The 14452-nt window shown below is 39.0% G+C and overlaps 1 protein-coding gene across 6 annotated transcripts in view; it reads right to left on the bottom strand.

Annotated features, from left to right (window-relative positions):
* The window catches only part of KIF3A (kinesin family member 3A), a 109107-nt gene extending 95083 nt beyond the window's left edge, over positions 1-14024 (bottom strand). For 3 of the 6 annotated variants that reach the window (XM_045058748.1, XM_045058754.1, XM_011282050.4), the window contains exons 1-4: positions 13839-14024; positions 10425-10698; positions 899-1043; positions 675-759 (exon numbers count right to left, since the gene is read on the bottom strand). In XM_045058748.1, coding sequence (XP_044914683.1) covers positions 675-759; positions 899-1043; positions 10425-10698; positions 13839-13844 — 510 coding nt within the window. In that variant the 5' untranslated portion in view covers positions 13845-14024. Of the gene's footprint in view, positions 1-674; positions 760-898; positions 1044-10424; positions 10699-13346; positions 13679-13838 lie in introns of those variants that run through there. The other 3 variants (XM_003980755.6, XM_003980756.6, XM_019831897.3) reach the window with 2 other exon arrangements.
* Between the last annotated feature and the right edge of the window lie 428 nt (positions 14025-14452).

Consider the following 14452-nt stretch of genomic DNA (forward strand, 5'->3'; position numbering starts at 1 on the left):
AGGGAAGGGGACAGAGGAACATAGTCAGGAGAGAGGTGGATGTGGTCATAAAAGGGCAACATGAGGCATCGTTGTGATACAACTGCTTAGTACCTTGACGTGGTAGTGGACAGATCACATAAACATGTGACAAAATAGTACAAAGTACAAATGAGTACAAGAAAAACTGGGCACTTTAGTAAAATCTATAGACTGTAGCAACGTCAATATCATGGTTGTGATACAGTACTAAAGCTCTGTATGTATAAAATATGACTACTGGGGAAAACTGTGTAAAAAGAACTTCTATGTAAAGGGTAATCTCTCCATATTCCTTCTTAACAGCTGCACATAACTCTACACTTACCTGAAGAAGAATTTTAATTAAAAAAAAAGTGCAGATCAATATATATATAGAGCTACTTACAGAGCAGAAGTAAAATTCTATTTGTTTGTATTTACATAAAGGAACACTGAAGGAATACTGACAGTGGTTATCTTAGGGTGGGGAGAAAATGGAGTAGCAACAACTTTTCAATGAATAAATTTTCACAATATTTAAAATTTTGAATCGGGACCATATAAACAGGTAAAAAAAATAAGTAAACTATTAAAAGTACTTTTGTACAAAAGGAACTTTAATTTAGTTAACATTCTACTGCTTTGGAAAGCACTTCAATTCCAGTTATCCTTACCTCTAACCTCTGTGTCTGATCCTTGCCCAAAAGGTCACGAACTTCTTCATTATATATTTCCAAGTAAGACACTCGAACTAAAAATCTGTAAATAAAACATCATTTAAAAAAACAGAGAAATACTTACAAGAACAGTTTTAATATGTATTGAGAAGATATGTGCCTATATGCCTTTCTTGTGTTTGTACTTCTCAATAGTAGAAAATAAAAGAATTCTCTTTTACCTTGTATCTCCCTCTGCTTTTGCAATATGACCAAATATGTGAGCAAATGAATTTGGAATGATTCCTCTAAGTTCAGGAACAGCTCGAACGCCTTCCATGGTAAAAGTTTTGCCTGTTCCAGTTTGTCCATATGCAAAAATAGTCCCTGAAAATGATGAAGAGATTCAATCACTTTTAGAGTCCAATGCTACAGGATAACAGCTCTTAAAAATAATTCCTTTGACATTGTGATGCAATTTCTTCCTTGGATTTAAAACTTACTCAAGTACAAATTTCACTTCTATTATCAACAATTATAACATGTACTCTGTGCCAGGTAAGCCAAGCACTGTTAAAGCCCTAAAATCAATGATATATTCCTAATTATTAATAAAAAGTATCCCAAACCGTAAATGTAAAGTCTTACACCATGGCTAAGCAGAAGAAATTCATCATAATGTGTATGCTAATTACTTAGTGTAAACATTACATTGGAGAAGGTAGTACAATTGCAGGAGCAAAAGAAGACAAGTTCTAGAATGGAAAGACCTCAGTGTGACCTATCTGCCAGTGGTGAGCCATATGACCTGACACAAGAATCTACCCAGAGACTGTCTCCTCAGTGGTAAAACAAGGATAAGAATAAGTACCCGACATTAATAGTAAGAACCAAATGAAACAATTTAATCCAAGCGACCATCATGATGCCTGGTAGAGTAAAAGTAAATGGTATTTTCTTTCTTCTTTATCCTAAAATAAATTCATTACTTAAAAAATATGTATTTTTGAAGTAAAAGCTGTAAGGAATAGGGGAGTCAAAAAAGGTGACAATACAATCATTACAGGTAATTACAGACAGAATTTAAACTTTCTAAACACCTAAATTCATTCATTCAACAACTACTCACCACACACCTGAGTATGGTACTGTGCTAGGCAGCAGGGGACACAGTGACAAACAAGACAAACATAGTCCTTAATCTTACAGTGTGTGTAATCTTGGAAAGGAGGTATTGGTCAAATATTTATAGGAGGATGAGTCCTGGGACAGAGAAACAGAATTCTAGATGACAGTAAAGGGACATAGTGTAGGCAGGAGAACTGATGCAAGAGGAAATGCAGGGGTGGGGGGGGGGGGGAGATCAGGAAAGGCATTCCAGAAAAGCTAAAATTTAAGATGCAATCTGAAATATGAGTAAGAGATAGTAACAGAGTGGACAGCAAGAGGCAAGAGAGAAAAAAGAGAGGTTTGGAGGAAATGAAATGAGATCAGAATGAAGGAAACAGAGATGGAAAATGAAGATGGATGTAGACAGAGCTAAAGACACCAGCAGGAGCCTAATCACACAGGGCCACGAAGACCATACTAAGGTTTTAAGAAGGTATCATAAAAGCAAAGCAAAGCCAAAGAATGATTCTGCAGTCAGGAGTGAATCAGAATCGCTACAGCTATACTGTGTACATAGAATTGGAAGAAAGCAAAGGGAGATTTGTGAAGAAACCAGTCAAAGAGCTGGAGCTGACAACAGAAGGGAGTGAGAAAGGTGGAAGGATTTCAGAGACATGTAACAGAATCAACAGCACCTGGGAAATAACTAGCCAGGGGAGGAATCTAGGACGACTTTCAAATTTCCGGCTTGAACAAAGGGATGTATGGCTATGCTGTATACTGCTGTATACTGAGATGGTGAACACCACTAGAAAAAATGACAGTTTGAAAAGAAAGACCATGAATTCAGTGCAGGGCACACTGAGCTTTAAGTGCCCGTGACACAACCAAATAAATGCATGCATCAAGCAGGCAGGTGGAGGGATGAAATGTATTTGCTCAGTGAAGCCCTACGGGTGCATGTATTTCCACGGGAGACAGCTCAGTTTAAGAACACAGCACAGGAAGTGACAGCCCAAATGACAAAGGCTTTTCAACTATCACTCTATGCACTTAACCTCTTATGTCATCATCATTTCTAGACTTTCTGTGACAATAAGCACAATAATTAATCACAACAGAAGCCATTTTTTACACATGGGAATAAAAAAGTCTTAATTTTTTCCTAACTCACTGAATATTTCAAACTCTGCCATAAAAAATGCATTATTGCATTCAAAAGAGCTAAAAATATTATGAACTCACAGACTGCACTTTATAACTGACACAACAGCTATCATTTACAGATCATCTGCTATGAGCTAGGCATGTACTTTACATGCATCCTTACTGAATTTTCACCCCAATCCTAAAAGCTGGGCACTATTTCTATTTCCATGCTTTAGTTGAGGAATCGAAGGCTTACAGAGGTTGGATTACTTGTTCAATGTCATAGTAAGTGGTAGAAAGAAGGTCTGCACACAGTCCATTTGGGTCCAGAGCTCATTAAAAAGTATGTAATGGCCAGAAATTTTTTGAATTCAAAATTAATTCCTAATGCAACTTCTACGAATGCATTAAATACATGAAGATTACTAATTTAAAAAGGTTATTAATCTCTAATTTTAGAGCTGAGAAAGAAGGATCAGGAATGCCTGAAAACAAAAGAATCTCATTTCATTTTCAGAGAGGAAATTCCAAATTCCTAGTTTTTTACGTCCAGTTTAACAAATCTAATGCCAGAATTTCCTTCATATGAACTTCTCTTAAAACTCTACTTTTTAAAAACTAAAAACGACCTGAAATCTTACCACATCTCCCTATTTCCTAACTACATCTTTAAAATGGTGGAAGGCCTACAAAAAATCTGCACGTGGATTTTTATTTCAGTGCATAATTCTAACTGCCAAAACTTGGATGCAACCAAGATGTCCCTCAGTAGGTAGGTGAATAAATAAACTGTGGTACAGCCAAATAATAGAGTATTATCCATTATCAGCATAAATAAAGATATAAGCTATCAAGCCATGAAAAGACACGGGGAAAACTTCAGGGCCTATGAACTAAGTGGAAGAAGCCAAACTGAAAGTTTACATACTATATGATATTCTAGAAAAGGTGAAACTATGGAGACAGTAAAAGCATTAGTGGTTGCCAGGCTTAGTAGGGGAAGGAAAGATAAACAAGCAGTGCACAGAATGAAACTATTATTTATGATATTACAACAGTAGACACATGTCATTATATTTTTTGTCAAAGCCCACAGAATGTACAAGAGTGAACCCTAATGTAAACTACGGACTTTGGATGATAATGACATGTCAGTGTATGTTCATCAGTTGTAACAAATATACCACTGTAGTGGAGGATGTTGAGAGTGGGGAACTTTGTATACGTTTGGGGACAAAGGATATATGGGAAATCTCTGTGCGTTTTTCTTTCTTTCTTTTTTTAATATTTTTTAATGTTTGCTTATTTTTGAGAGAGAGACAGAGTACAGGTGGGGTAGGGGCAAAGAGAGAAGGAGACACAGAATCTGAAGCAGACTCCAGGCTTTGAGCTGTCAGCACAGAGCCTGACGCGGGACTCAAACTCACGAACTGCAAGATCATGACCTGAGCTGAAGTTGGACACTCAACCGACTGAGCCACCCAGGCGCCCCTCTCTGTACTTTTTTCAATTTTGCTTTAAACTAAAACTGTTCTAAAAAACGAAGTTCACTAACTTTTTTAAAAAGTTTTAAATGGTAGAAGGATTATGTATTTGTCTTTCCACATTTGAATAATACATTTAAATAATGTAACATTCTATGTTACAGCAGTCCTGATTTTGGTCCTTTTTCCAAATGTTTTTCTATGTTACTATCAACAATTTTCAGTCAGCATAATAGGTGCAAAATAGGTGAAAAGTCCCTTGACATTTACATACTAATTCATACAACAATTTTTAAAATACACAGTTCTATTATTTCAAAATTAAACTTGTGACACTTCAGCTTCCAACAAAGATAGAGTAACAAGGACCAGATTCACCCTCCTGACTGAAACAAATACGAAGCAACAGTTTTCAAGACCATGGACTCCAGTCAACAAAAGGCCGCGACCCCTGAAAACTGGCAAACAGGTGAGGTGGGCCCTATGACAGCCCAGCTTCCTGGCTTGTGAGATAATCAGAGCCACGGACCAGGATGGGGAACCCAAGGAGTGCTAGGTGGATTCCCTGAGTCAAGAAGGAGCCACAGTCCAGAGAGCCCAACGCAGCTATATGCTGTAGGGCACAGCAGTAGAGAGGACAACAGTGCACACAAAACTCCAGATTCCAGACATCTACAGATGGTCTTCCTCAAGTACTCAGCTGAGTACTAAGCATCTCAAGAGTGTGAGGAAACTATCTAAATGGGGGGGGGGGGGAGGGGGGGCCAGAATCATTTGGAAGGAAGAGTCCCCAGCACTCAAACAGGCCAGAAACAGTATCTATTTATACCAGTCAGACTGGAAAACCTCATGATTCACAGGACATTAGGTACAAAAAGGTCTTGCCTCATTCTTAGGGAAATAACCTCAGACTGAACACTGTTCCACTCCTAACTAAAGATCTTAAAAGATCTAAAAGAATCAAACCATTTTCAAGTAACTGCAACTCAGAACAAAGTTCATCAATATTTATAGAAATAAAAAAATTCAAGAGCCAAGGTGAAACTCACAGTGTCCTGGCACCCAACCAAAATTTGCCAAACTTGCAAAAAAGATATGACTCATAATGAAAAAATCCATCAATCAGTCAAAACCAATTCAGAATGGACACAAATGTTAGAATTAGCAGATAGGGACATTAAAACAGTTATAAAAACTATATTCTACATGTTAAAAAGTTAGGTGGAAACTTTGGATGGATATTTGAAAGAACTTGGACAGAAGATACAACAAAGACCCAAATCAAATTTCTAAAGATAAAAATTACATGTGGGATGAAAAATACAATAGATAAGGTAAATGGCAGATTCAACACTGCAGAATATATATCAGTAGAAACAGTAAAAAATGTAACAGAGGAAAAAAATAGAAAAAAGAAAAACAGCATCAATGAGCTGTGGGACAATTTCAAGCAGCCTGATATACATGTCACTGCAGACCCCCAAAAAAGGGTGGGGACAGGAAAAATATTTGAAGAGACAATGCCTGAAATTTTTCCAAATCTGATGAAAACTACAAACTCACAGATCCAAAAAGCTTAATGAATAGTAAGCACAGAAGCATAAAGAAAAATACATGGCACATCATAATCAAATTGCTCAAAACCAGTGATAGAGAAGATCTTAAAAGCACCCAAAGAAAGATATGTCATGTAAAGAAGAACGAAGATAAGAAGAAAAGCAGAATTCCAGGAGGAAAAAATGCAAATGAGAAGACAGGAGAGGTATATTCTTCCAAGTATTAAAAAAAGCTATCAACCTAGAATCCTATACCTAGTGAAAATTTCTTTCAAAAACAAAGGCAAAATAAATACTTTTTAGACTACAAAATCTGAAAGAATTCATCACCAGTAGACTTGCACTTGAGAAATATTTAAGGAAGTTTTTCAAACCAGAAGGAATGTTACTAGATGGAAATATAGATCTACATAAAGGAATAAAGAGTACCAAAAATGTTAACTACATAAGTAGTTATAAGTAATATATGTTTTTTCCTACTATTTAAATCTCTTTAAAAGATAACTGATGGTTTAAACAAAAATATTAACAAGGTGGTTTGGAGTGCATAACATGTAGAAGTAAACAACAGCACAATACTGAGGAGACAACCACTGGAAGTACAGCACTACAAAATTTTTTTAAGTAGCATAGTATCACCTAAAGGTAAAGTGGGATACATTAAAGATTTATACTATAAACTTTAATGCAACCACTAAAATAAAACAAAGATGTATTGCTATATATGCCAACAGAGAAGAATGGAATAATAAAAATAATACAAAAGAAGGCATAAAAAGAGGAAAAGAGTACAAAGAGAAAACAAAAAGCAAGACATAAATTGTCTCAGTACCCGCAGTGAAGAAGCAGAGTTAGCAAGACTGAGTTTAAACACACACACACACACACACACACACACACACACACACACACACACTCAAAATACTACCAACTATACAGTGCTGCGCCAAAAAGAGCTAACAACAGATCTGGGACTGCTATTCTTTGAGAGGCCTGCTTTCAAAGGTGGCTTTTGACTAGCACCTGGGAATTTGGATTTAAGAAGGGTTCTCATCACTCCCTAACTGGTAAGAGTAGCTCACTATGCCTAACTTGTTTATATAAACAAGGTGGTTTGTGCTAAACACCTGCTTTCCTTCTCCTGAGAGCCTGGGATCTTGGCAAGTGCTAGGCTGAGGGTGCCCATATGAGCAGGCTCCAATAAAAACTTTGGGCACTGTGTCTCTTACAGAGCTTCTCTGACAAACAACATTTAACAAGTACTATCATAGTCAATGGTAGAACAATTAAGCACATCTTGTGTGCCTACTAGTAGGAGAGGACTCTTGGAAGTCTGTACCTGGTTTCCTCCACACTTCACCCCAGGCACCTTTTCCCTTTGCTGTTTTTTGTTTTCTTTCTTCCTTTTTTCATTTCTTTTCTTTCTTCCTTCCTTTCCTTCTTTCTTTTGACTATGCATGTGTGTCTTTTTTGCTCTAATAAGCCAAAGCTGTAAGTACAAGTATAGACTGACTCCCTTGACTTCTCCTAGCAATCTGCAAATGTGGTAATCTTAGTGACTTCCAGTATAGCTACCTACTAGAAATGCACTTTCAATATAAAAACACAAGTAGGTTCAAAGTAGAAGGATGAAAGAAGATATACTATGTTAACATAGCGTCAAAAGAAAATTAGAATGTCTATATCAATATCAGACAAAGTAGGTTTCAGAGTAAGGAATATTACCAGGGATAAAGAGAGTAATTTCATCATGAAAAAGAGATTAACTCACCACAAGGATTTAAAACGCCTAAGCATTTATGCACCTACTCAGAGGGTTTCAAAATTCATTAAGTAAAAAGTGATAGAACTGAAAGGAAAAAGCAAATACAAAAACGAAGTCAGAGAATTCGAAACCCCTCTCTCAGTAATTGACACACCAAGTAGAAAATAATTAAGTATAAAGAAAATCTGAACGACACTATTGAACAAACTGATGTAATGAAATGAACATTTATAGAACACTCCACCCAACAACAGCAAAATACACATTCTTTTCAAGAATATACAAACATTTAGGGGAGCCTGGGTGGCTCAGTTGGTTGGGTGTCCGACTTCAGCTCAGGTCATGATCTCACAGTTCATGGGTTTGAGCCCTGCATCAGGCTCTGTGCTGACAACTCAGAGCCTTGAGCCTGCTTCTGATTCTGTCTCCCTCTCTCTAGCCCTCCCCCACTCACACTCTGTCTCACTCTCTCTCTCTCTCAAAAAATAAACATTAAAAAAAAATTTTTTTAAAGAATATGCAAACATTTAATAATAAACTTCATTCTAGATTATACAACACATCTCTAATTTCAAAAGATTCAAGTTTTACATAGTATTTCTCTGACTAAAATGGAATTAAACTAGACATCAGTAACAGATCTCTGGAAAATCCCAAAATATCTGGAAATGAACACTTTTTTATTTTTTTAAAGTATTTTTTTAATACTTATTTATTTTTGAGAGAGAGAGCACGCGCAACATAGCACGAGCAGGGTACAGGAAGAGAAAGAGGGAGACACAGGATTTGAAGAAGGCTCCAAGCTCCGAGCTGACAGCACAGAGGCCCACACGGGGCTTGAATCCACTAACTGTGAGATCATGACCTGAGCCAAAGTCAGACACTTAACTGACTGAGCCACCCAGGCACCCCTTAACACATTTCTAAATAACCCAAGGATCAAAGAAGAAATCAAGGGGCGCCTGGGTGGCTCAGTCGGTTAAGCGTCCGACTTCAGCCAGGTCACGATCTGGCGGTCCGTGAGTTCGAGCCCCGCGTCGGGCTCTGGGCTGATTGCCTGGAGCCTGGAGCCTGTTTCCGATTCTGTGTCTCCCTCTCTCTCTGCCCCTCCCCCATTCATGCTCTGTCTCTCTCTGTCCCAAAAATAAATAAACGTTGAAAAAAAAAATTTATAAAAAAAGAAGAAATCAAAAGGGAAGGAAGAAAGTTCTTGCACTGCATGAAAATGAAAACACAGTGTGTCAAAATCCATACAATGCTACTAACGCAGTAGTTAGGGGTTAATTCATAGCATTAAATCTCTATATTAGAAAGGAACATAGGTCTCAAAACAATGACCTCAGCTTCCACCATAACAAAGAAAAAGAGGAATAAAGTAGGAGGGAAAAATAAAGATCAAAGCAGAAATTCACAAAATAGAAAATGTAAAAAATAATAAAGGAAAATTATTAAAACCAAAAGCCAGTTTTTTGACAAAATCAGTAAAATTGTTAAACCTCCTGCCACACTCATCACAAGAAAAAGAGAAGACACAAATTACGACCTATCATGTATCACGTACCAATATCTTACTGAAAAAGATCACACCACATTCTAACATAAGAATGATAGAGGACTGACATAAACAACTTGTTGCCAATAAATTCGACAAATTCCATGAAAGATAAACTACCGGAGCTTACTAAAAGAAAAATAGGTAACTTGAACATCACTATATTATTAAAGAAATTGAATCTTTAGTTAAAAACCTTCCCACAGGGTTCCCTGGTGGCTCAGTCAGTTAAGCATCTGACTCTTGATTTCAGCTCGGGTCATGATCTCACGATTCACGAGATCCAGCCCTGCACTGATGGTGTGGAGCCTGCTTGGGATTCCCTCTCTCCCTCTCTCCCTCTCTCTCTGCTCCCCCACCTCAAAAATAAACAAACATTTAGAAAATAAGTATATGAATAGCTGCTCAACATTATTAGTTACAGAGAAATACAAGTTAAAACAATGAAATACCACCACAGAGCCTCTACAACAGCTATAATTAAAAAGACTAATAATCTAAATGTTGGTGAGAATGTGAGGAAACTAGAACCCTCATACCATGCTCATGAGGAAAACAAATTAATAGTCACCACTCTCAAAAACAGTTTGGCAATTTCTTCAAAAACAAATATACCTCAACCATATGACCCAGAAATTCCACTTCTAGGTATCTACCCAAGAGAAATTTTAAAATTTAGTTGCATAAAGACTTATAAAAGAATGTTCACAGCAGGACTATTTATAATAGGCAAAAAACTGGAACAATCCAAATTTCCATCAAAGATCACTAAAGGAGGTATATTCATAAAATAGAATTCAGCATTAAAAAGGAACAAAGAACTGATATACACAACAACATGGGTGACCCTCAACAACATTATACAAGTGAAAGAAAACAGATAATGAAGATGAGATAGAGTATGCTTTGGTTTACATGGAATTTCAAGGAAAGACAGAACTATAGACAAAAGCAGGTCAACGGCAGCCTGGAGATGGGAATGCAAAGGCACATAAAGAAATTTCAGGGGTCATAAAACTGGATTGTGGTGATAGTTTCAAAACTGTATGTATTTACTGTAACTCATCAAACTGTATGATTACAATGGGTGAAATTATAGGGTATTAATACCTCAATAAAGTTATTTTTTAAAAAAGTGGACTTTATACTCACCATTGTAGCCTTCAAGAACAGAATCAATAATAGGTCTTGCAGTTAAGTTATAAACATCAAGTTGTTTACTCTCTGGTCCAAACACAGTATCAAAAGTAAATGTCTTTGGAGGTTCATTGGAAGAATCAGTCTTATGTACAGTAATAGTTCCCCTCATCTCATCCACACTGACAGCTTGTTTATAGCACATTGATTTCTCTCTCTCGTTGAGGGGCCGGCACCTAACAACCACCTTCACATTATCACAGCTTTCAGGCTTCTCTGATTTATTGATCTGGTGGAGAAAATATTCACAAATAATGAAAAGAATATTTACTTTTACCTTCAGCAAATTAAATTTCAAATTTGAAAAAGGCTACTTTGCCATCCTAGTACCTTGCACATATTAAATACTCCATGCATATTTGTTAAATGCAATTAAAGATCTTACAGATATATAGAAAAGGCTTATTAAAAGATATGAAAAGGCAAATAGTTTTTTTTTTTTATAATACAAATGAGGGGAGAGAAAATCTAATTTACATTTATAGTAAATAAATGCTATTCAAGCAGAAAATGAACCAGTATATTATAGACTGCCTTTCTGCATAAAAGTCCCTGACTTCCTCTGTGTTTCCTGCCTATAGGAAAACACACGTGAACATGGTTAACAACTTTAATCAAGAATATAGTAGTAGGTTCTGTGTTCCCGAGACTTTTATTTTCTACAATGCATTAGTCAAATGTTTTTTTTAATCATGTAACTGTATGTAGTCTATCTTCTCTATAGAAGACAACATTAAATAAAACACAGAAAAGAAAGCCCAATAGCAGACATAAATGTTTTAGTATGCCTCTAACCTTATGAACATCTATACATGTAAAGTTTCAATTTTTGAAATTTTATGATTAATACTCTATGTTAAAATATAATCCTTAACAAAGACAAATACTGTACGATTTCACTTATACGTGGAATCTAAAAAAAACAAATGAACAAACAAAACAAAACTTGTAGATACAAAGAATAGATTAGTGGTTGCCAGAGGGGAGTTGGGTACGGAGGTAGACAAAATGGGTGAAAGGGATCAAAATGTACAAACTTCCAGTTATAAAATACATGAGTCATGTATAAATAATATATGGCATGGTGACTACAGTCAATAATACATATTTGAAAATACATATTTGGAAGTTGCTGAAAGACTGTATCTTGAAATTTCTCATAAGAAAAAAAAATTTAACTCTGGCCATCGATGGTAACTAGACTTACTGTGGGGATTATTTCACAAGGAATACAAATATTAAATCACGTGGTACAGGTGAAATTATTATAGGTCAATTATACTCCAATTAGAAAAATACAATCCGGTTACTGAAGTAAAGGTCAATCGTTTAGTTGAACAGTACCAACACAAGATACCTCTCCCCTTCTCTACTTTCACCACGTTAGTCTAGTCCCCATTCTCCCACCCTGCATTGTAAGGCTCCTTAATGGGACACCTGCATCTAGTTAGGTTCTCCTACAGTCTGTTCCCTACATGGCAGTCAGCTTCAACACAAATTTAATTATGACGCTCCCTTAGTTACAACTCCGCAAAGGCTTCCCGCTGACATCACTGACATAAGGACTGTGTATGAAAATCACAGTCCTTAAGGCGGCCTTTAAGACCTGGCTCTGGCCCATGTCTACTTGTCTAGCCTTATTTCACAAGTTTCCCTGCTTGGCTTTCTTAGCCACAGCCACACGGGTTTGTTTGGTTTTTTTTTTTTTTTTAAGCCTTTTCTGTTCACCATGCTCCTTCTTACCACAAGCCTCTCCATGTGCTGTTCCTTCTGCCTAGAACATTCCTCACTCTCACCTTCACTTAGTCTCAGATCTCACCAAAACAGCCACTTCACTTGGAAAGACTTCCCTAACTAGGTCAAATCCTGGTATAGGCCCTGAGAACACCCTCCTCTACAACGGTTTCAATTCTACTTTGCTTCTTATTTGACTGTCTGTCCTATCTGTCTACACTAGAGGTTGCGAACTGGTATTCAAGGGACTGAATTCAGCCCACAAATACTTTTTGTTTGGCTCACAGAATTTAAAAATATTTTTTAATTAGTTGCTAAAATTCAAAAATGGAGAAATTTCATAAAAATAACAATTTCTAGATTCTCTTGGAAAAAAACGATGATTTGGGTGGCTCAGTTGGTTAAGTGTCTGACTTTGGCTCAGGTCACCATCTCGTGGTTCGTGGGTTTGAGCCCCATGACCAGCTCTGTGCTGACAGCTCAGAGCATGGAGCCTGCTTCAGATTCTGTGTCTCTCTCAAAAATAAACATTAAAAAAATTTTTTTAAGAAAAAAAAGATGATCTGACATGTATAAGCCAGCGTTCCTACATAGAAACACCTTACAACTCACCAGAAGCTACTTTCTATTATATGCCACCCATTCACTTCGTTAATGTTAAGGGTCTTGTCTCTACCAACATGATTTTCACCTCTGCCCATTAAGGCAAGCTTCTATCTTCCCAAGTTCAAGAACCTGTCTGGTTTTGCTCAATATTTTACCTTCAGTGCCTAACTTGTGATCGATTCCCAGTATCTGCTGAGTGAACTGATAAATAACTTGAAAGCAAGATCACGGAACAAATACTAAGCATTTAATGCTAAATGTCAAGTACTGTCCTTCAATTCCGTTGTGCGTTACCTTATTTCATCCTGATAAAACCCCATGAGGAAAAGTTTAATTACGTGGGAATTAAAGACCCAGAAAGATTAAATAATTGTCCGAGGCCTCGGACCAGAAGAAAAACAACCAAAGCCCTATGTGTTCTCCATGACCCTATAATGGACTTAAGACGCCCCCTATTAAATGTACGATAATATCCTGTGAAATCCTACAAGACAAACATACCACCCAACCCCCGGCCTCACACACAAAGACACCTACGGTTTACATTCTGCACTGTAAGCGAAAGCACCACGAAAGGAATGACAGCTCGAGTCAAGGGCTGGAGTAAGAACAGGCAGCTCTCGTTTCGCTCCTTTCCGGAGCTGGGCTCCTTGGCGTACAGACCCCACCAGGTGCGGAGCATCCAAAGCCGACCCCCCGCGGCCGCTCCCAGGCGCCCCACTCAGCTAGCAGGGCTGGGAGCGAGAGCGCATCCTCAGGCGCTGTGCCTTTATGTCAAGCAGCACAGGCCCTGCGGGATGCAGCACCGGCGAAGACAGCAGGGCCTGCCCGGGGCCCCTCCCAGGACCGGCAGGATCCTCGCGGGCTCGAGCCCACCCGCCAGGCTCCCCAACCGCTGGGGCCAGCAGAGCTGACCCTGCCCCGCCCCACCCCAGACGCCTGCCTGTTCTGCGCCTCCATGGCAACAGCCGCGCCCCCGAGCCAGGCCGCTGGGATGAGGAATCCCAGCAGCTGAGCGACTCTCCTCACCGGCATCGTGGCTCCCTCCTGTGCCCCGCTGACGTCCCCGCCCTGGGCGCAGTCCAACGGCGCCGGGTTCGCAGGAGAGGTTTGTCAGAGATTACCGAAATACCGCCTTGGCGCTCTCGAGACTGCGGCTCCTCGGGCGAGAGCAGGCTGTGCGCAAGCGCACTGCGAGCTCGCCCCGCCCCGTCCCCGGGCCTCAGGCTCTCTCGGCCTTCTGAATTACGCCTGCGCGGAAGCTTTCCGAGTCCGTCTCCTAGGACGCCAGACTAAGGCTGCGCCTGCGCAATGCTGCCATTCGACTGCGCTAGAACTCTGGCCCGCATTGGGGCGGGGATACCTGGCTGCCACCGGTAGGCAGGGGGAGGCGCTCCTAAATCCCGCGACTACCTTTCTGGCTCTGGCAATATTCCCAGTATTAAAAACAACCATAGGGGGGCACCTGGGCGGCTCAGTCGCTTGAGCGTCCGACTTAAGCTCAGGTCATGATCTCATAGTCCGTGACTTTGAGCCCCGCGTCGGGCTCTGTGCTGACAGCTCAGAGCCTGGAGCCTGTTTCAGATTCTTTGTCTCCCTCTCTCTGCCCCTTCCCCGCTCATGCTCTCTCTCTTCTCTCGAAA

The sequence above is a fragment of the Felis catus genome, chromosome A1 (genome assembly GCF_018350175.1).
Source record: "Felis catus isolate Fca126 chromosome A1, F.catus_Fca126_mat1.0, whole genome shotgun sequence".
NCBI lineage: Eukaryota > Metazoa > Chordata > Mammalia > Carnivora > Felidae > Felis > Felis catus.